General features: G+C 43.9%; 1 protein-coding gene across 5 annotated transcripts in view; it reads left to right on the forward strand.

Moving 5' to 3' along the window:
* The window catches only part of KLF12 (KLF transcription factor 12), a 263,859-nt gene that overhangs the window by 172,040 nt on the left and 68,512 nt on the right, over nucleotides 1-23,307 (forward strand). For all 5 annotated transcript variants that reach the window (XM_061445267.1, XM_061445268.1, XM_061445269.1 and 2 more), the window contains one exon: nucleotides 12,586-12,721. In XM_061445267.1, the coding sequence (XP_061301251.1) occupies nucleotides 12,586-12,721 (136 nt within the window). The remainder of the gene's footprint in view (nucleotides 1-12,585; nucleotides 12,722-23,307) is intronic.

The following is a 23,307-nucleotide window of genomic DNA, read 5'->3' on the forward strand; positions in this document are numbered from 1 at the left end:
AAAGCTGGTGAAGGGTCTGGAGGGTAAGTCTGATGAGGAATGGCTGTGGGAACTTGGGGTGTTTGTCTGGAGTCTGAAGAAAAGGAGGCTTAGGGGGGACATGATCGCTCTCTACAACTGCCTGAAATGTGGTTGTAGTGAGGTGGGGTCAGTCTCTTCTCCCAAGTAACAAGCGATAGGACAAGAGGTAACAACCTCAAGCTGCACCGGGGCAGGTTTAGACTGGATATTAGGAAAACTTTCTTCACAGAGAGGGTGCTCAGGCATTGGAACAGGCTGCCCAGAGAAGTGGTGGAATCACTGTTCTTGGAAGTGTTCAAAACCCATGTAGTTGAGGTCCTTAGTGACATGGTTTAGTGGTGGTCTTGGGAGTCCTGGGGTAATGGTTGGACTTGATGATCTTAAAGGTCTTTTCCAGCCTAGCTGATTCTATGATTTTATTATTCTATGACCAGCTTAGGAGGAGAAAATAATGAGTATCATCATTCCCATGCATTTGCTAGGTCCATAAAGCCAGGATTTGGTTTTCTAAGGCACATTAAGGAAACTTGAGTGTAACACTCTTTGAGGGCATCATTTCAAACAGCTCACGTACATCTGCATCTGGAAGTGTTTCTTCCACTGGTAAAAACATACAGTGGTGTCTGTGGTGTTCTCCTTTGACATTCCCCTGTAGGTGGGTGGGCTCAGCACATCTGAAGGCACCCATCTCCCTTTGCTGGCTGTATGGGAGGGCTGGGATGGTTGCATTTGCAATACAGGTACCTGAAAACAGCAGGCAGTAGGCTCTTCCCTCCCCTCCTGTGTCATCCAGCTCCTGAGGTCCAAGGCTCTGAGAAAGGATGGAAATGTACTGTTAGGTGCTGGTGGGTCATGGAGTCATTGCAAGGGCAGATTATTATCATTATTAGGTTCCAACTACCTCTTTCACAGTGTTTCTGATGCTGTCAGATTAACAGAATATTGTGCTAAGGCATGAGTGCTGTATAATTTTCTTGACCATATTTTCTAATACCGTCCTTCTAAGGAGCTGGCAGCAAATGTTGCTTTGTTATTTGAGTCCTTCATTCTCAGCAGACACAGACACATACGTGTGTAACAGGAATACTAATGAAATTCTTGTAAATGTTAATTTGGGGGTGTGGGGTAGTATTTGATTTCCATTCCTAAAAGCAGTAAGTGCAAGGCAATCGTTGCTTACAGCTAGAGATAATTTTTTACCTGCTGTATGCCAGCATGCACTGGAAGCAGAGAGGAGATTCTAAGTCAGACATTTGGCAACAACAGATATGAGTCTTTTGGCTGCATCACATTTCTGCATTGTTTAAATTTCCATTACAATAAAAACCTGTGGCTATGTTTGTGACAGCAAACACATCACCCTGGCGTGGATCAGAACTAGCAAGGCCAGAATGGCCTCCCCACTATACAGGCTTGCACAGCTCTTGGTGTTACTGTTCCCACTGCAGGTATCTGTAACCCTGCTTGTGGCTGGCAAGTCTAGTGGGTTGATGTCGAGGCTGCTTGGAAATCTCATCACAAGCAATAATTTTGAACAGCAGGTTAAATATTAGGCATCCTTCAGAGAAAGCAGGGTGAGGAACTTAATATATGAAACAAAAGCAAACAGACTCTGAATTTGGAAATCCTTTCAAAAAGCAGTAGATTTTTAATTATTTTAAGACAGCAACTAAGTGTGATTTAGTTTGTATTATGATGTGGTGTATCAGCAGGCCTACGTTTATGTATGTTTACAGAGTTACTGCAGAGAAGTTAATTTAATGCAGAAAACTGAGGTTTTAAGACAAAGTGAGCCAGAGGCTTCAATACTTCAGGATGCTGCTTTCACACCAGCAGGTATCATCTTGTTATGAGTCATTTTGGCATTAGTTAATACTACGTGGTTTAGCTATAATGAGAGGCAAAATTGATGATTACTTAGTTTTCTCCTGCTCTTAAATATTTCATTCATCTTTGACCCAAGGGGCTCGTATGTGCCTTTAAATCAAAGATAGCATATAGATGTGAAACTACTTCTAGTGGGTCTTCATGAGCCTACTGATGGGAGGAGTTTTCATCCCTTTCACTCACAGGAAATTTGGCAAGAGGAAATAAATCAGGTTGTGGCAACTGAAACCTGCCTGTGGTGATAGAAGTTTGTTAGTGTACAGCCCTTTTCATGCCGAGAAGGGCACAGATTCGGGCCATCTACAGGCATCCAGCTGCAGGATTTCTGACAGCGCTTGGCCTTGCCTGACCAGGTCAGAATACTTGGGCTGCATATCCCTAAATAATCACTGGAAGGAAGTAAAGTGATTAGAACATATTCATGCAGAGCCTGAATATGATAGGGGACAGCATTTACCCAACAGCTAGTAACACCATCATGTGTGTGAGAAGTGAGAGGAGATGTGCTGAGTTCTTGTCAGTCTGGAGATACTGAAATCCATAGTCCCCCCCTTCCCAAGAGATGCCCTAGTGTGGACAGGGGCACCAGTTTAGAGAGAGAAGGAGAAAAAATACCCTTGTGGCGTGGCCCTATGCTCATGTTTTTCCCCTGGGAATGTGGAGGCTGCATTCTGTTTTGAGGGGTTTGTTTGCTGGCACGCTGGATCCTTCCTGGAGATTGTGCTTGCATGATATGGCTAATACCATGTCAAAATCAACACAGCCTAGTGCCAGAAAGCACAAATTCAATCGGTGCTTGTTAGAAAGTTGCTGTGCAAGTTTAAATCTCTTCCAGCATTGTAGAAGGGGCTATTTTCTCCTGAGAAACAGGATCAGGTATTGTCTGGCCTCTACAGCCAGCATAAATTTTAAAGCCAAAAACTATTAGTTCAATAGAAGTAGAAGCAAACTTATATCTTATCCAGATCTGATTTTTTTTTTTTCTACAGGCAGCTGACAGCAGATATAACATTAATGATGGCAGTTCTGGAGTATTTACAGGCTAGTATGTGCCTTAAGTGAGACACATTTGCACATTTGTCCTTAAAACAAGTGCAGAAAGTGAATTCACTTTCACTGCCCAAAGGGAAACTCCTTTTTTCATAGGGTTTGGCAAAGGGGCCATTGAGAAATGATTGCATGTATGTGTGTGCATCAAGAGCAATTCTCTGTACTTTCTTTAGCAAAAGGGACATTGTTTCTTGAGGCTAACAAGGATGAAGAGCGACGTGGCTGCCTGCAGCCTTCAGCACTTGCAGACATTCTTAAGTACTCCCCTGGCTCACCAGTCCTTTCAGCACTGAGTGCTGACAGCTTGCTTCTGTAGCTCCTGTGCGCTCTTTCAAAGACACCTTTGTCTCACAAAAGCAGTCTCTGACTTGTTTGTTTTTTCTTGCCTTGCCTGAGCCTCATTCACACTCCATGAAACCACCAGGTAGCTCTGCCGGACAAATCTTGCCTTTCAAGAGGAGTAGCAAGGGCAAGAAACCCAGTTCATTTTCAGTGCCTGAGCTTTACTAATGAAATGTGTCTGCCTGTGGTAGGGAGAACTCAATTCAGTGACCCATTTTTGTGGTCCTAAGTTCAAGGAAAAGCTTGGTTGTCAGAACAAAGTACAACGTGAAGGGAGGTTAGAATGCACTGGCATGTTTTGTGGCCTCTCCTCCACCTTGTTTGCCAGTTGCATTCAATTACTCATTCGTCCTCCACCTTTTTCATCTCATTTGCTAAATTATCTCTTGCCTGCATCTCTTCATTCTTTATCGTTTGATGTTCGTTAGGCCAGTAATTACTTTTAATTCAGTGTTTATGAACTGTGGCTGGTATTTATAAACCTTGGTGCCACCAGTTCCACAGTTGTTCATAGATGTCCGAAAGTCAAAGCTGTTGACAGAAGTAGGAGTCATGAACTCGGACTGTATAAAAATCGTGTACTGAAGCTTGCACACTGTAGTGACTGTGAGGAGGAGAAATCTGATAGGCTTTCAGACAGTTGGTTATTAACATGTCTCATTTGGGGGAGGAGAATAGCTGTAAAGGATGTTTTTCCTCTGTGGCAGCTGCAGCCATGCTGATGGGAAAACAGGACAGTATCCACCAGCTAGCAGTGGTGAAACTCAGCCTCCTGGTTAGTCACCTTGGCTCATCAGCACCTTGGCCACCCAAGTCTGCAAGCTGAGAAGAGGTCATGAATGGAGAGGGAGACACAAAAGCATGCATATGTAGGCCGACATTAGAAAATAAGGGAAATAATCCCTGGATCATTATCTCATTTAATTGTCACCTTTAGTTAAGTTCACTGCAAAAGTACATCAGATAGTGTCCTTGAGTTGCCCGCCTTTGAATTTGCCCACATTCCCATTCCTCACCTTTTGTTCTCACCATGCTCACATCTCACAGCACCTCATGATGTTTTCAGGGATTGGCGTCTGGTGGGGCAAACCATGCCCAGTGGGTTAAATTATCGCTAGGTGCAAAAGCACAACTCCATTGGCAACTTCATGGCTGCGTTAGGAGTAGACAGACTAGAACTTACCTTGCTGAGCATAAAAAAAAGATGGCAATTGAGAGTTTTCATCCTAGCACATTCCTCTGGTAATCTAAAACCAACGCCAAATATTATCGGAGTTTCAATAGTATCTTAAGAGGTGGCAATCTGCAATAATAATGAATCAATGTGCCTTAATAATGAATCAATGTATCTTGCAAGGAACAAAATCATGTGAGATTTTTCATATACATTTATACCATCTTCATGTAGATGTATTCACGTTTAAGTGATCAAAATTGATGTATAACTGTATTACAGACTAAATTATGTAACAATGTTTGTGATTTCAAGGTAGGCTTGGGTTTAAATGTGAAAAATGTTTCTGAGCTACCTGCTTAACACTTGCACTGTAGTGCAAGTCAGATTAAGCTACAGTTAACACAAAATATTGCTTACATAGGTTTTTTATTACCATTTTATTTACAAACATTAGCTTTCACAAAAGCATCATGTATAGTAGTATTTAAATAATGGGCAGGTACAAACATGTAACTTCTTGTAATGAGATTCACTTTTAAGAAAACTGAAGAAGTAATGAAATAAATAACAGTCATCTCATACTTAAAGTTGCTTTTAAGAAGGAATATTAGAGAGCAAAGCAGAAGTAGCACTTTTTTTCTGAGTAGCTTTTTGGGGCTAAATCAGCTGACTGGGTGGTTCAGTTGAATCGAATACTAGATTATCCCTAATGCTCAGGTATGCATCAAATACCATTGTGTGTAAGTTCTGATTTTAAAAAGCACAGTCAGAATGGTGCTTATTCTGCCTAAAAAACAGCTGTTTTGAACAATAGAATCATAGAATCATAGAACAGTTAGGGTTGGAAAGGACCTTAACATCATCTAGTTCCAGCGCCCCTGCCGTGCGCAGGGACACCTTACGCTAAATCATTTACCCAAGGCCTCGTCCAACCTGGTCTTGAACACTGCCAGGGATGGAGAATTCACAACCTCCCTGGGCAACCCATTCCAGTGCCTCACCACCCTAACAGGAATTTCCTTCTTATATCCAGTATAAACTTCCCCTGTTTAAATTTTAACCCGTTACCACTTGTCCTATCACTACAGTCCCTAATGAAGAGTCCCTCTCCTCCTATAGCATCCCTATAGGCCCTGTTCAGATACTGGAAGGCTGCTATGAGGTCTCCATGCAGACTTCTCTTCTCCAGGCTGAACAGCCCCAACTTCCTCAGCCTGTCTTCATACGGGAGGTGCTCCAGTCCCCTGATCATCCTCGTGGCCCTACTCCAGACTTGTTCCAACAGTTCCATGTCCTTTTTATGCTGAGGACACCAGAACTGCACACAATACTCCAAGTGAGGTCTCAGGAGAGCAGAGTGGAGGGGCAGGATCACCTCCTTTGACCTGCTGGTCACGCTCCTTTGGATGCAGCCCAGGATACGGTTGGCTTTCTGGGCTGCGAGCACACACTGAAGCTGGCTCATGTTCATTTTCTCATCAACCAACACCCCGAAGTCCTTCTCCGCAGGGCTGCTCTGAATCTCTTCTCTGCCCAACATGTAGCTGTGCCTGGGATTGCTCCGACATCCAGCCAGTTCTTTATCCACCAAGTGGTCCATCCATCAAATTGATGTCGCTCCAATTTAGAGACAAGGATGTCGTGTGGGACAGTGTTGAATGCTGTGCATAAGTCCAGGTAGATGCCATCAACTGCTCTACCCCTGTCCATCAGTTCTGTAGCCCCATCACAGAAGGCCACCAAATTGGTCAGGCAGGATTTCCCCTTAGTGAAGCCATGCTGGCTGTCACCAAGCACCTTGTTGATTTTCATGTGCCTTAGCATGCCTTCCAGGAGTATCTGCTCCAAGATTTTGCCAGGCACAGAGGTGAGACTGACTGGTCTGTAATACCCCGGGTCATCCATTTTCCCCTTCTTGAACATGGGGGTTATATTTCCCTTTTTCCAGTCATCAGGAACTTTACCTGACTGCCATGATTTTTCAAATATGATGGCCAGCGGCTTCGCAACTTCATTTGCCAGCTCCTTCAGAACCTGTGGATGGATCTCATCAGGACCCATGGACTTGTGCACATTCAGATTTTTAAGATGGTCTCAAACCAGTTCCTCTCCTACAGTGGGCCCAAGGTCTTCATTCTCACAGTCCCTGCATCTGCCTTTCAAGACTTGGGTGGTTTGGTCAGAGCTTTTGCTAGTGAAGACCGAGGCAAAGAAGTCATTCAGAACCTCAGCCTTCTCCAAATTCTGTGTAGCCAGTTCTCCCGAGAGCTTCCTGAGGGGGCCTACATTCTCCCTAGTCTGTTTTTATTTGCTCTGTACTTGTAGAATCCCTTCCTGTTATCTTTAATACCTCTAGCTAAATGTCGTGGTTTAAACCCAGTCAGACAATTTGTTCACTCACTTCCCCCCCTTTTTGCCCTCCCCCTGCTCCCAGAGGGACAGAGAGGAGAATCAAAAAGAATGCAACTCCCACGGGTTGAGATAAGAACAGTTTAGTAACTAAGGTATAACACAAATAACTACTGCTACCACCAATAATAATAATGATAAAGGAAATAACAAGGGAAGAGAATACAACACCTCAGCACCAGCCGACTGATAACTCGCCCCCCAAGCCCGACCAAGCACCGACCCATACCTCCTCCAACCCCGCAATCTCCCAGCCCTTCTAGGTAACTCCCAGTTACATCCTGGGCATGACGTGCTGTGGTATGGAATACCTCTTTGGTCAGTTTGGGTCAGGTGTCCTGTCTGCTTCCTCCCGGCTTCCCCTCCTCCCTGGCAGAGCATGAGGCTCACAAAGTCCTTGGCCAAACCAAAACATCATTGTTATCAGCTCTGTTCCCAGGCTGAAAGTCAAAACACAGCGCTGCACCAGCTACCAAGAAGGAGAAACATGACGGCTACTGCTGAACCCAGGACACTAAGTTTAATTCTAACTGGGCCTTAGCTTTCCTAACCTGGTCCCTAGATTTCCAGACAACATCCCTGTACTCTTCCCATGCCACCTGTCCTTGCTTCCACTTATTATAAGCCTCTTTTTTAATTTGAATTTTCCTCAGGAGCTCCTTATTCATCCAAGGAGGTCTCCTGGCCCTCCTGCTGCACTTCCTTCTGGTTGGGATGCAACACTCCTGAGCTTGTAGCAGGTGATCCTTGAATATCAACCAACAGTCTTGGGCCCCCCTGCCCTCTAGGGCTGTATCCCATGGAACCTTCCTAAGCAGGTTCCTGAAGAGGCCAAAGTCTGCTCTCTTGAAGTCCAGGGCAGTGAGCTTGCTGCACGCTCTTCTCACTGTCCTGAGGATCAAGAACTTGACCATCTTGTGATCGCTGCATCCAAGGCTGCCCTGGAGCGTCACATTTCCAACGAGCCCTTCCCTGTTGGTGAGCACGAGGTCAAGCATGGCACCTCTCCTTGTCGGCTCCTCTATTACTTGCAGAAGGAAGTTGTCTTCTACACAATCGAGGATCCTCCTGGATTGCTTGTGCCGGGCCGTACCGTCCTTCCAACAGATGTCAGGGTGGTTGAAGTCCCCCCATGAGAACAAGGGCCTGTGAGTGTGAGGCTTTTCCTATCTGTCTGTAGAGTGCTTCATCCACAGGTTCTCCTTGATCAGGCGGTCTGTAACAGATCCCCACAGTAATGTCTCCTATAGCTATATTCCCTTTAACCCTGACCCACAAACTCTCTGTGGACTGCTCACCTGTCCCCAGAGTTCCATACTCTCCAGCCTACCCCTAACATAAAGGGCAACTCCCCCTCCCCGCCTGCCAGGCCTGTCTTTCCTAAAGAGCCTGTAACCTTCCATTCCAACACTCCAGTCATAGGAGCCATCCCACCATGTTTCTGTGATGCCTATTATATCATACCCCCGTAGACATGCACACATCTCTAATTCCTCTTGTTTGTTCCCCATGCTACTGGCATTTGTATAGAGGCATCTGAGCTGAGCTCCAGCTGAAGCCGGCTCATTGGCTGGAGCAGCTGGGATATCTCTGCATTGCTCCAAGCATTTATTGTAGGTTCTGGCAACTGACTGGGTGTGTTGGAATGGAATGATGCCCCCCTCCCCCAACACATCTAGTGTAAAGCCTCCTTGACCAGCCTGGCAAGCCTCCTACCAAAACTGCTCTTTCCCTTCTTTATCAGACCAGCTCCACCAGCCCCCACTAGCCCCGGCCTACAAGCTTGGGTCCCGTGTTCAAGACACCCAAACCCCTGACTATGACACCACCCTTTTAACCATTTATTAACCTGGCTAATCCTCCTAGCTTTTTTTAGGTCCTCCCCTGTATCCTGGAGAATCGATGAAAAGACTATCTGAGCTCCAGAGCCCCTAACCACCTCCCCCAGGGCTTTGTAGTCCTTCTTTATGTTCCTCAGGCTACTACTATCTATATCCCTAGCACCCACATGTATCACCAGGAGTGGGTAATAGTCCATGGGACTTACTAGAGCAGGCAGCCTCTCTGCCACATCCCTGATCCGTGCCCCTGGTAGGCAACACACCTCCCTGAGACGGGGTCTGGCCGGCGGACTAGTGCTTCTGTCCCTTTCAGTGTAGAGTCCCCTACTACTACGACCCGCTGCTTCTTCCTAGCAGCACCAGTGGAGATCTTCTTTATCAGTGCATCAGCCGGCTGTTTCTGGCTCGAGTGCGCTTCCTCATTAGCACCCTGCAGGACAGCAAAGCGGTTCTGCGTGGGGACAGGGGATTTAGGGGGAAGCCCCTTGCTTTTGGTTGTCCTTTTCCTTCTTTTTTTTTTTTTTTGTTGTTCTTTTTTGTCACTAATTCCCAGCTTCCCAGGTTAACGGCCTCCTTCTTTCCTTCATGAGGTAGAGGTGAAGCTCGAGGCCCCTGCACAGTTTGGGCCTGGAGCAAGCAGTGCTGCTTCCTCTCAGCTTCCCTGACATCTCGCAGCCTATTAACAGCATCCCGCACCTCAGTCCCTGCTGCAGGAGGACCTCCACCAGGGAGCACCGAGTGCAGCCCTGCCCACTGTGCACCCTCCCCTCACCAGACCAGTGCAGGCACTCTCTACACCCCGAGCTCTGCGCTGCAGCCTCCCTTCTCATCGGCTCTGTCTGGGTGCCTACGCTGGCCACCGCCGGGGCAGCCAGGGCAGAGCTCCCGGACCGGGCCCTGATCATACGACGGGTGCTCACCGTCCCGCTCTCCTGCCCGCGGGAACTGCCTCGACCCGCTCTGGTCGCTCGCGCTCCCTGGGTCAGGTTTTTACCCAGTCAGGGTTGGTGCCGCTGCTTCAGGCTCCGCCCCGTGTGAGTCAGCTGCTCGCTCTCGTCAGCTGAGCTGCCGGCTCCTGGGCGGGTCCTGTCGAGGACTTGAGGCTCCCTCGGTGTCTCTCGTCGCTCTGAGTTGAGGCTCCTGGACGCTGATCTCCCCCCTGCTCCGGTGTTGAAGGCGTCCTCTCTCGAGCTACTCACCTCAGCAGTTGCCTAAGTTGCTGTATGTTTGTCTCGTGCAGGTCATTGTCAATACTCTTTGCTTTGATAAGCAAAGTTGTTTTCTTCACTATATATGAAGGAATAATAAACAGCCGAAATGTAGCCAGCATTACTGAGGCACCTAAGCTGTTAGTAGAAAGCAAATAGAAGACATACTGTGCATCTCTAAATGCACTGTGCTTCCAGAAGGAGCTGTTCCATCAGCTTACTGAACGTATTTTAATAGTATTTTCTTTATGAGGTTCTTTCATGTAAAAAAAATAAAATACAGCTGAAGGGCATTTATAATCTCTCACTGTTCTTTTCCTCAGAGGTGATTCACCCCTAGAACATAAATTAAGACCAACCTTCCCTTGAGTCATCACGCGTTTGGGAATGCTTTCTTTTCAAGAGCCCAGCTATCCATGAGTGCTGCTGTTATGCCTGTGCAGCTCCTGGAGTATCTACAGTGCTCCCATTTTCCAGTGTGATGCCATCTCTTTTCTAGAGCTAGTGAGCACAGTAACATGAGAAACTTGGCAAAACAGGAAACTTTACTGTGACTTTTGGTGCTGCTCTTGAGCTGTAGGCTTGCTGAACTCTTCATGATCTCTAAAGGAAGCCTGAGATACCTTGATAATTGTTATCCAGGGCTGTGGTTAGGCAGAGTTGAGTAGCAGTGACAGCCGCCTGTCTTGAGACACATGTTGCAAAACCTAGAAAATGTCCATCTCTGAGACTGCAATACCAGAGAGCACAAGCTAAGAAACTGAAAGAGTTAGCTCTTTAAATAAGCATTCTTGGATTCCCGTTTCACCCATCCAAACAAAATAAGAGCATTTTTAAACAAATCTCGTTGCCTGTCATTCCCCTTCCCGTGCCTCCCTTGCAGGGCCAGGCAGCTCTCCAGTTTTGCTCTCTACTCCAGCTGCTTTCAGTATCTCTCAGCACTTATTAATCCTATGTGGTATTTCACGAGTAGGGAGGAATGTCTCTTTCTCTGTGTCACCTCTGAAGCTTGTCTCCGGGTCTGTCCCATGACACCAACAACCCCCAGTTCCTCTCGGGACTGCCCCAGGTTACACATGTGCCCCATAGTCCCCACATGCCTGTCTCTGAGTTTCCTCCAGTTGCCCATACGCAGGTTGTGCTTTCTTCCCATTGGAGGGCAGCAGCCAGGGTAAGAGGGAAGGCAGGTAGCCTGCTTTTCTGCTCTCCTCTCCTTTCCTGTCTCTCTGGCACAAAACATCATTCTGATGGGTTGATCTTGTCTGGCTGCCAGATGCCCACCCAGATGCTCTCACATTCCCCCTCCTCAACAAGACAGAGGGAGAAAAAGAGGTAGAAGAGCTCATGGGGCCAAGATCATGGGGATAGTGAGATCACTTACCACTCCCCATCACAGGCAAAATGGACTCATCATGGGGAAAATTAATTTATTGCTAATTAAAAATAGATTAGGATGGTGAGAACCACAGCCTGCAACCCACTGTTTTCCTGGGCTGAACTTCACTCCTTCACCCGCAGCTCCTCTATCTCCCCCTTCCAGAGTACTGCAGGGAGATGGGGAATGGAGGTTGGGGTCAGTCCAAACAGCTCCTCTTTGCCACTCCTTCCTCCTCACACTTTTTCCATGCTTGAGTGTGGGCCCTCATGGCCTGCAGTTCCCATCAGAAAAGCCTGATCCGCTGTGCTCTCTCCATGGGCTGCAGAGGAATGTCTGCTCCACTGTGGAGCACCTCATCCCTCCTTGGTGTCTGCAGGGCTGTTTCTCACTTTCTTCCTCAGTCTGCCTGCGTGGCATTTTTTTTTTCCCTTCCTTAAATATGCTTTTCCCTGAGGCATCACCACCTTTTCTGCAGGACTCAGGCATGCCCTGCAGTGGGTTGGTTGGAGCTGGTAGGAACTGGCTGTGTCCAGCATGGGGCAGCCCTGGCCTCTCCTCAGAGACCCCTGCCAGCACCACTGCCATACACTGTGGGTACTGTAAGCTGTGGATGGACAAAGCAATCTGCAATTCTCAGTCTTCAGGTGTTCATAAGACCTAGGTTTGTGGGACTTCTTGAAAACAATCTGTGAAAGCCTAGCTGACATCGGTCACCTGAAAGTTATTAGGTGCAGTGGTTTTGCTACATGTGATGGTGGAGGGAAGGCTCCTTCAGAGGTTGGCATTGGTGTTGAATTGAGTCAGAAATCAGGACAGCTGAGTTTTTTTGAGTTGAGTAGGGCGACATGGGTCCCAGCCTAGTGTCTCATGATGAACACTCAGAATGAAACACTGCTCATGAAGTTTTACTGCAGTTTTTACTTTCAAGTGTCCTGTGTCATAGAAAGCAGATGTAGCCCTTTCCCTTCACTTTCTGAAGACAGGCAGGTAAGTAACTTGAGGGTAAACTGAGTTTTTGATGGGTGTTACATGTGCAGTTTTATTTCAGATCTGCTGTGTGCATTGGTGTAGCCTGTTCATATGCCTGCATGCTACTGGAGATGCTGTGGCACCCCGAGGTGACTTTGCCATTCTGTCACTTGATTTTGGGAAGCTCAGTGCAAGTGGTGCCATCCGGCCCAAGCAAGCGGATGTGTTGTGTGCCCTGATGTTGTTCTGGGACGAGATTAATTTCAGCACGCTCATATTAATCCATTATATGTCTCTTTCCAGCACAAATGGACCCCCGAGGCCTATCTCCCAGACAAATTAAAAGTGACAGTGATGATGACGACCTGCCAAATGTGACCTTAGATAGCGTTAATGAAACTGGATCTACAGCGCTCTCCATAGCCAGAGCAGTACAAGAGTAAGTATCGCATTCCCAGAGCAAGATGAGTATTGCCAAGGTGTCCCCAGGCTGAAGGAGGCTCCGGCACGGCAGGGGTGTCCCCCCATCTGTGGGTCAGCATACCTGCCAGCATCTCTTCTGTGTATCTTTGTTCCCTTTAGGAAGAGATGGCTGTATCTCTTGCCTCTCTCTCATTTTCTTTTCCTTTCTTTCTGTGTGCCCTCATTATTAGGTAAAGTTTCATAATGAAATTGTTACTTCCCCTTTATTTACTTGCAGAGCTTTCAGTGTTTTTATGTCCTCTTCAAAGGGAGTCCAAGTCAGGCTTTCACTCAAAAACACATGATTTTTTTTCCTGACTGAAAGCAGCATCAAGGAGTTCATTCTAGTTACTGTCAATTAGGAACTACCTACATTTCTCCTGAAGGACAGTGTCACTGAAAGGAAATTAGTGAGGGACTTTGAGCAGTTTATCCATTGCTATTATTTTTTGTGTACTTTTACTCACTGGACAGACAAATAAGTTCTTAATTTAATGTCTGCATTGCTTGTTTAGGAAAAAAAGGAACAGTTCATCATGAACATTAGCAATTCTGTAGATGCATGAGCTTGCTCAGTCACTGTAGCAGCTGGAAGGGAACCAACTGTGAGGTAAATAAGTATTAATATCCCCATTTTATAGGTGAGGAAAATGAGGTTATGCGTAAAGGTCACCCTGTAGGTCTGAAGCAGAGCTGGAAATAGAACTAGAGCCTCCAGGCACTGAAGCCTGTGCTAGAGCCACAAAGCACATTACTTTATCTGAGAGGTTCAAAATATGGACATTTTGGACATTATTAAAGAAGAAGGGATGTAGTAAAGGCCATTAGACATTGTTATTATGTAATTTATTATAAATGAATTTTTGATGTCTTAATGTGGTATCTAAAAAGTAATTATATTTTGCTGTGCTTTCCTAGCCATCAGTAGCCAAAAGCGCTGATGTTTCCAAGCTGTGTTTGAGGAGGAACTACTTTTTTTGTGTTTTCACCAGACAGCTACTAATTCATCTTTTAGTCAAGCACACTAACTGTGATCCTCAAACCTATGTATTCCCCTTAAGCAGAGAAAGAGGTCTCTACAGGCAAGGCAGGGCATTGGCTTTCATTGTAATTGACATGCTCCCTTTCTGGATAAAGGTGATAAGGGAAGGGAAGGTTTCTTTACTAGTGACACTATTGCTTCATAGACAGGCCTCACACGTATTTTGAATTTGCTAGTTACAGCACAAGGCCCTGAAGTGTCAAGTATTTTTTCTCAGTTTATAGCACACATAATAAGCCAGAAAAGTAAAACAACCCATCGTGATTTTGCACTAAATAGTTCAGTCTAATTAATGAGAAAAGGAAGCACAGGGCACTAGAAAGTGATTCTTCTGCACAACTGGCAGGCAGATACTGTTCTCCGTGATTGATATTACTTGAACACTTAGAGAATTGTTCAAACCATGAAAAGCATTTTAGATTTTCCACAGTGCATTCCACCGTTTGTGAAGGTAAATGTGTTGGAATATTACTTGGCTGGCTCTGGGGTTTAAGAATTAAATTAAGCAACTTAATAATATAACATCAACTCATCCTTGTTATGGGTTTTATTTAAACAGTAATCTGTTGGTTTATTTCAAAAGGCCCCTTAGGAAAATCTAATTTGACTGTGATCTGCAATTTGTCTTCTTCTTGACTTCATTCTCAGTCACAGACACCACATACACAGCTCCTGAGCTGAAAAGAGACATTAGCACATTATACCGACTTCACTCAATCCATTTCTTTTGCGGTCTGTGATACAGTGCCTCACAGGCAGACCCTCTTCTGAATCTGGGTATCTAACACATACCTTCATATTAGACATCTAGCAAAGCAGTCCGCATTCTACGTACCCTTGATGCAGAGAGGAAAGTGCCTTTGAAGCCTTCCAAAGGGAGATCCGGTGTGCTCAATTTTAGAATCTAAACTTAGCAGACAGGAATTTCCTCTGAGGACGTGGAAAGGCACCTACTGTTCTGTACTGGGCAGCGTAGGGGCATGCATAGAAAGACTGCTTCAGTAGGCGGTAAAGCGTAGGTCTAGGCTAAGTGCTGAAATGAGGCAGGCTGGACCTCAGAGTCCAGAATACTGTCACACAGAGTGTGTTCTTTCTAAAGTGGGCTTGTAAGCTCTTCATTGTGAACAGTTATGCAGTTACTAACAAAAATAACTTCTTGCATATACTGGCTCAGAGGTAGAGTGTGGTACCTCCAAAGGGACAGCAGCATCCTTTCCTTCAGTTGCTGTTCTGCAGTCTTGTCTTTGTTAAACAAAATGCCAAGCCCAATTTGCAGATGCTGGTGGCAAGTGCGAGGTAGCAGTTGACCTTCTCCTGGTTGCTTTTCAGACATGTTTTAAATTATCCTGCATAAGGTTTATAAACATGTATATATGTATGTGTATATATTTGCCTATTGTTGCCTCTTTTCAAAGAGCAGAAAAGGGTTTCAAATACCCTGTGGGGGATTGGTTTGGTGAGGCTCCTGACTTCCCTGTGTGCTATGTGTGGGGTTCAGGATTCATCTTGCTTAGTTAGACATTTGCAACATAGGTGTCTCATCCAAGCTAGTTATCTTGCCTCCCTGCATATGGACCAGATAGCAGGTGGCGTGTCCAGGCGATAATTCATTTGACCTATCCTAGCTGTCTAATTTAGGGAGGGAGAGAAGCACTCAAGCCCATGAGCTCCCGTTCCTCTCCATTAACTGCAGACAGTGCAGACAGCTGCCTGGGACACATGTGTCAGCACTGCGGATCTCTGGTGTGAGGTGAGGGTACAGCAATCCATGGCACCTGACTGGGGAGTCAGCGTGCCAGAAGCTGGGAGTAACAGGATGATACTGAATGCTCCACATCTTCCCTTGGATCTAAATCTGCCAGGTGGGGTTAGCAATATCAAGGTTTTAACCACAAGCTGAAGGAAATTAACTTACCGGTGTTTGGGGAGGAACTGTTGTTTTAATACAGCCATTTTTAAGCTTATTGTCTTGGAAATTACCCTTATGTGGCTGGGTCACAGGGCAGTTTGGAATTCCTGTATGACAGCTTTGCTTTTCACGTCCTCTAAAAATGGAAGGCATCCCCTATGTTGCTGCTTTGTTTTAGGTCCACTAAAGTCTTACAAGAAAAAAAAATCCTTACCAATAAAAATTGTAACAATCAGACACTAAGAGCCACATGTTTGGCGTTAGTTTTTATTCGCATAAACAGAATGTAATTGTTTGCATATTTGTAAAATGACCAAGTATGACTATTTTTTCTCAGAGAAATGCCTTCTTGCTGCTAGCTTTATATTGGCTGAGCTTCCAGACTTCTCAGTAGTTCTTTTGGAATGACTTCATAGTCCTTCCTCAGCAAACCCAATCAATAATGTAAAGTTATAGATAAACAAAGTCATTATTTCAAGCAGGGTACTTTGATGAAATTTCTTTATGTGGCAGTGCTGCTTTATGGCAGTCGCTGTGCCTTACCATAAGATAGACTAAGAATAATTTATTAATCTCAGATAATATGCTCTGGCTGATAATAAATACTGCAGCAATATGTAGATTTCAGTGGGCTTTGCATTGTAAGCAGCATTTCATCCTTTTTGTAGCGTGTTTTACAAACTTGATTTGACACGTAGCTCTCTAACAAAGAGCAGATTTGCCTCTATGCCTGACACTACAAATGCTTATTACACAGCAAGTATAGCATCATATATTCAGGGTCAAATCTCAGACATGCTCTAGAAATCTTTATGAAGCCAAGGGAGGAAAGGGTGTTAGTCAAGCCCTAGAAGACCAGTAAAACTTTTTAAAGGCCTCTCTCAGAGGTAGCGTGCTGTTTCCTCAGCCTTGCAGCCATTCCATCCCTAGGCAGCCCTGATACAGTGGGGCTTGGGAGCCATCTCCATGGTACATAGTAAGGAAACCCTAAACAGGACAGTCATCTCCTTCTTTCCCTGCACATTTGTGCAGTAAAGTATGTTACTTTACAGCGTGCAGCTCTCTCCCTGAACACACAAGGTAAGATTTCCTGCTTTCAGATGCTGAGGGCAGAAATGGAGGGTGATTTTTAGCCTGAACTCTTGCTCAGTATATTGGTGAAAATCCGAAGAGCCAGAAATTCCTCCTTCTTTCTATAGATTTTTTCCTCCTTAGAGGTTGTAGGCTGAGGGAACTCCTTTGCCAAAACCATCTTTTTCTTTCAAATAATGTCAAGGAATAGATGGACTGTGCATATAAACTGTGCATATGAACAAGAAGCTTAAGGTAGCTTCTTTTTCTGGGATAACAGAGAGAGAGGAAATCCTGAATACTTAATAGTTACAGCTGCAGTTAATTCATAGAAATGTGATTTGTCATTTGGATGTGACTGTGGTGACCTTTAGCATGAACTCTTCTTTGCACTGAGCTGGGTGCCACTGAGTGCTTGCATGAAAATGAGATTAGGGGCTTTGACCCTACCCACATTCTCTTTGGTTACGCTTTGCAATTGATATATTGATGCTAATGTGATCGTTACTTTATTTTTAAATTCTGCTGGATTTTCTAGAACAGAATGGTTTGCATTATTGCAATGCAGTGGAAGATAGTTTTAGTGAGAAAGAAATTTCCCAGCAGACAGGCAGCATAGCCACGGTACCACTGTAGTCTTAAATAGGTATGTATTTTTGAAGTCTTGATATTTTCTCCTTAGATGAGTTTTTTTCTCCCTCTTCTTCTTCAGTGTAAATCAGCTTTTGTGGTTGATTTTTATCTCTTCTGAGGTTTATAACTGCTTTCTCATCAACCATTCATTTTCTACACTGATGTTTTCTGTTTTCCTGCTTCAGCTGCAATCATCCCAATTAGTTATGATAAATATGATAAATAATTTCCAATTATTATGATAAAGTGTCAAATTACATTCATTTTACTGTTTGCACATCTGTATTCAACATGTTTCTGTGATACCCTACCCATGGCAGGGGGGTTGGAACTAGATGATCTGAAGGTCCTTTCCAACCCTGACTATTCTATGATTACTACCGGTGTGCTATTCACTATATGGAACTTTCAGCTCAGTTTTTTCTTCTACTTGCAGACAAAATACTTTGTCATGAGTCTCCAAGAAATGTAAGTGAGGGTGTTTTGGCAGTACTTGTGTGAACTTTGTTCCTCTCTCCTCTGGTACATCTGCCCTCCATGAACAAGTGTTCATTTTAAAACTGGCACAGTTGGATGGGGATTTTACATGTGGAGAACAGACTAGTGCTGGTCCAGAATTTCCCAGTAAAACTTTTTTTTTCCACTGGAGAATGCCAATTGATCTAGAGCAAAATTGTGGGAATACATCAGTTTCAATTTTACTTTTCTTGTGAAGATTTCCCGAGTCTGGGATGCATTTTCCCATTGCATTGAGACTTTAAAATAGAAGATCCCACAGTTGCTGTAACACTCATGGAAGAAACTGGACTGCACACTCAGAAAGCAGAACTGCCCGTGGGCTTCCCATCTCCCCACAGGCTGTTACACAGTGGGGCTTCTCAGCTTCCTACAGAGTCACTCTACAAACTGAACCGAGTCATTAAACATTAATAGAGGGAGGGGTGTGTGCAGATACATGAGTGAAAGACGCTGGTTATGTAGAGCCCTGTAAGGCAAGCAGTCATCTGTACTGCAGTTGATGCCCCCACTGTCATTATTTCAGGGATATTTGTGTTCTAATTTTGTGTTATTTTTTGTCAGCAGTCTTAGATACATATCCTGTGGCAGAAGAGGTTTCTGCAGTGAAAAATGTTGCTGGGTTGGAAGTTGGCTAATGACCCAAAGGCGCTATTGAGGTGACAGAGGTGCACTGTGTCTCAGCTACCTGTGTGCAGTACTGGTGTCCTGGTTTTGGCTATAATAGTTATTTTTTTTCCTTCTTAGTCCAGTTTGTACATATCCTTGCAGCAGGGTTCATCTCTCACAATGTAATCTACCTAAAAGCTAGGCTTCAGTGCTCTAGATTTCCCTCAGAGAAGAGATGCACATACTTCTAGGTCCAGCGATCTCATCAGTTGTGATCATCTACCTTTTGGAGGTGCCTGCCTTCTTCAGTGGTTATTTATAAGGACCCTGGACGAACAGCTTAGGGAGAGTGATGATAAAAACTTAACACTGTTGAAGTTATATATGAAGACCCCTCCTCTGTGTTTTTCTAAGGCCATGCCAGAAGCCTGTGACTCAAGAAGAAGCTTAACCAGTACATTTACACTTTGGGTCTGGCAACTATTATAGGTGTGATTTCTCCTACCTACATGCAGTTCAGATAACTTTCTGAAGAAGAACTGACTTCGTCTACAGTTTATTTATATAGCACTTCATAAACTTTCTTCAAGCAAAATTTGGAATCTCAGAATTCTGTGAATGTATATAAAAGTGAATGTGCCTAAATCTGTATGAAGAACTTCTACTGCAAGAACTTGAAAGCCCTTATATACCTTTGGGAATTGCTCTTTAGCAGTAACTCCGAGCCTTTGGTTTTAGTAATCCAAATGAGCCTGTTGTAAAAAGGCTTAATAGCCTGGCAGTTGAGCAGTAAAATCAAAGGATACCATTCTGTGCATACACACAGATTCTAGGATTTTTGGTATGGAAATTCAATGGTATAAATCCCAGAGCTTTTTGCCAAGGTAACAGATTTCCCATCAGCCAGCAATCATTAGGAGCAAGGGCCAGGTAGACAGCAACTGTAAATCAAAAGCAGCTTCTACAAAGAAACTGACATCACTGCCTGCTTTGAAAGGATAGTATTGCTTAAATGACAGTGTATTAGGAGGTAGAGGTATTGTTAAATAGTTTCCTGAAGAAAGCTAATTTGAAAATAGAAGTGCTTTTAGCTTGGTCTACACAAAATTATATTTTCCTGTCTCCCCTGTAACAGTAAATTACCTTGAATGTTGAGTAGATCTAAAGCAAGGACACATTGCCATTAGGATGTCTGGATTTTTTTCTCTTGAGTCGCTCTGAAGTCCTAGGCATTGCTCTTCAATACATACTTTACCACACCATTGCTAGGAGTAACATTCTCCTAAGAGAAATATTTAAATTAGGTGTATAATAAGCTGGAAGAACCAAGGAATCCTGGTTCTGTAAAGTCCAGAGGAGTTTTACCATTAACTTCATTGGTTCTGATGATTAACCCTGAAACTGTAAAAGAAGTCTGGATGTTAAAAAGAAAAAAAGTAACTTAGAGTATTTTTGGGACCAGTATGGTGCAGCAAGAGAGGCATTTGTAACATGTATGGGTTCATAGATACCTTTATGTATGTCTCTTTCATTACCTTTATCTGTCAGAATAAACTTCCAAAGATCTTGTTTCCTAGCATCAGTTCAGTGTCTATATTGAATAGTCTCTTATAATTATCTTTTAACAAAATAGACAAAATTTGTTAATTAATTTAAATTTTAGTCTACAAAGTGCCAATCATTTCCAAGTGGTTATCAAACGTTGCCATTATTGGGATTTTGCATTACTAAACATGTTTACGCAAATGTGCTTTGGAATGAAATGCCTCAAAACAATAGTGTATGATTATAATTCATATAGCATTTTTTATCTTTGGAGGGCTTTGCAAACATTAACTAATTAAATTGTACAGGTCTCTCGTGTGTTCAAATATTATAATTATCTGCAGGTTAGTGACTTGCTTAAGGCAATACAGCAAAGCAGAGGATGAGTTGGGATCAGGGACATCTGCCTTCTAGTCCCATGCTTAATCCACTACAATGTGTTGCTCCAGAGTGAAGCTTGAGTCATTATGGTTAGGTACGTGAAATGCATTTTATTGATAGGGAGGCTGGCATTGTGTAGTTGCTCGAAGAGCGTGACACTGAAGAATGAATTATAAATAACATTATGCATTACTGCTACGCAGTTAGCAGTTTTTACATCTATTTGACATCTGTTTCCCCAGCGATTTGTTATTCAGCTTTTTCTGTTTTTTTCTTTCTAAATCAGCGCAGAAAGCAGGGGCAGAGCTTTGTGCATTAGCGAATTCAGAGCCGTAGCAAATACTCATCAGTGTGGATTAGATAGCAGAACAGTGCCAGAAAAAGGCACAATGAAGCTACCTCAGTGAACTGCTACCTTGACTTACTGATAAGAAAAAAGAAAGAACATTGTCCTCTGCTGTCACTTGAACCAAAATTACTTCTTTTTTCATTATCTAGATCAGATAAGTTTTTATCTTTCCTTTTCCATAAGGCAGTTCCTGTGATTTTCTGACAGACAAACATGCAGCACAGTTAAATCTTAATAGCAGTGCTTATATTGATTTATGGAAAAATGTTCCTGAATGTTTAGATCAGTGCATGCAAGACCACAAAAAAGGTTGTGTAGGTCACAGGTACATAAACCGCGCAAAGGAGGGCACTATGAAAAGGGGAACACTATTCAGTAAGGCATAATTGGGTGAGCGTGTGAATACAGGAATCTAAAAACATAAGCAAAACACATTTTTTTCTGCCATTTTCCTTTCTCCTGCACAACGGGAAAAGATTGTGCTGTTTTTTCCCCCTTCTTAGTTCAGTCCTTTTTCACTAGTAGTGACTCCAATGCAATTTAATTTCTCATAGCAAGCTCTTTTTAGAGTGGAGATAAAAAGGAGTGAAAAGAAATTCTTGAATGATGGATATGAAAGTGTTTTGTCCTGAGCCTGTGTGCCAAGGAGGTGTTGTTCTCCATGTGTATGTGACTGAGGACATAAGTGTTACTATTTTGGACATACAGAGAAAAGGATAATTGGAGCTTAAAGCTGTCATACTTATGAAATTCCTTTAGCCAGAATAAAAGGAATTGAAGGCTGAAACAAGGAGTAAAGCAATGCAATGGCTGAGATAATAGCATCTAATCCTGAGGTGTATCAGAAGTTATGATAGTCATAAGTTTCAGAGTCAATCTGAGCACGTTCATTGTTTTAGCAGTGACAAACCAAAGATGTGTGAAGAATGAACATGCTTTTATTTATTTACCCTTCTGGGATATACTGAGGTGCAACAGGACACAGTGGTGCAAGTAAATACAAAAAATGAGGCAGGCAGAAAATAAGGAAGTGCATCCTAGGAGGCAGCAGTGGCCAAAGCACTCTTGCCTTGCATATACCGCTAAGCTCAGGCAATGTTGAGCAGGCTGGCAGGTACTGAGGTCAGAGGCTGCCCTAGAAAGTGCTCATTCTAAAGCCTGTCTACAGTATCTGCTGCTGGCAGAAATCTCCAGCCTTGCAAACAGAGCCTGGAAACTGAAATAACCTGGAAATGACCAGAGGCTGCCAGCAGGCATCAAAAGAAATACTTGCATTTATGTACTTGTTAAGAGGCAGCAGGAGTCTCAGTCTTGTCAGAGTATCTCCCTCAATTATTTGCTTTAAAAATACAATATTTAGCATAGGGCTGGAATACTGTGTGATAAATCAGAGACACACAGTGCTGTCACAGAGATGGCTTCAAGTAAAATTCACCAAGGTGTGTCTGTTACAACCTGATGGCCATTGCCGTCTCTGTGACCAGTTGCTTATCATGGCCAAACCATTTATAAATAAGTGTACAGGAGGAACTGGAATAATGACCAAAATCTCAGTCACAGATATTCAAAAGCAGAGTAACGGGATAATGTTGTATAATAAATTATTTGCTAAAAACTCTTTACACAGCTGAACAGGCTGAGAGAGTTGGGCTTGTTTAGTCTGGAGGAGAGAAGGCTCGAGACACCTTAGAACAGCCTTTCAAAACCTTAAGGGGGCCTACAAGAAATCTGAAGAGGGACTTTATACGAGGGCGGGTAGTGATATGACAAAGGAGAATGGCTTTAAGCTAGAAGAAGGGAGATTCAGATTAGATACTAGGAAAAAAATTCATTACTCTGAGCGTGGTGAGACTGGCACAGGTTGCTCAGAGAATTCATGGCTGCCCCATCCCTGGCAGTATTAAAGGCCAGGTTGGGTGGGGTTTTGAGTAACCTGGTCTACTGGAAGGTGTCCCTGCCCATGGCAGGGGGGCTGGAACTAGATAATCTTTAAGGCCCCTTCCAACCTATACCAATCTATGATTCTATGATTTCTTTTGCACTCAACATTTCTGCTTCTGAAGTACTTGCTGTCTGTATCACCACATCGTTTCTGAGATTCTTAGCTACTACTAAGGCATAATCAAAATAAAACACGTTTTTCCTCTTGCTTGAGAAGAAGTACTAAATACGTGCAGTTCTGTAACAGGTACAGCCTTTTCATCCTTTTCCATGCCATACTGCACGACATAGAGGTACTGCTATCCCCCTATGCTTGCAGCAAGTGTGAAATACTACAGGTACCCAGAACCAAGGTGAAATGCAACAGCACAGGCACTTGAGATTAATTGACTGCTTTGGGGGAGGTCTGGTGGAGGCATTGCAAGGTTATAAAATAGGTGATTGGCTCCAGCAGTGTTTCAGAGCACCTACACAAGGCATCAACACTCCCACAGTACAGTCAACAGAGTTAAGTGATCTGAAGTTCAATGGGCAAAGCAACCAGCTTCCTTTACCTACCACTTAACT

The sequence above is a fragment of the Pezoporus flaviventris genome, unplaced genomic scaffold, assembly GCF_033815535.1.
Source record: "Pezoporus flaviventris isolate CSIRO_AGI_PZ_B2104156 unplaced genomic scaffold, CSIRO_AGI_Pfla_v1 ptg000003l, whole genome shotgun sequence".
Classification (NCBI taxonomy): Eukaryota; Metazoa; Chordata; class Aves; order Psittaciformes; family Psittacidae; genus Pezoporus; species Pezoporus flaviventris.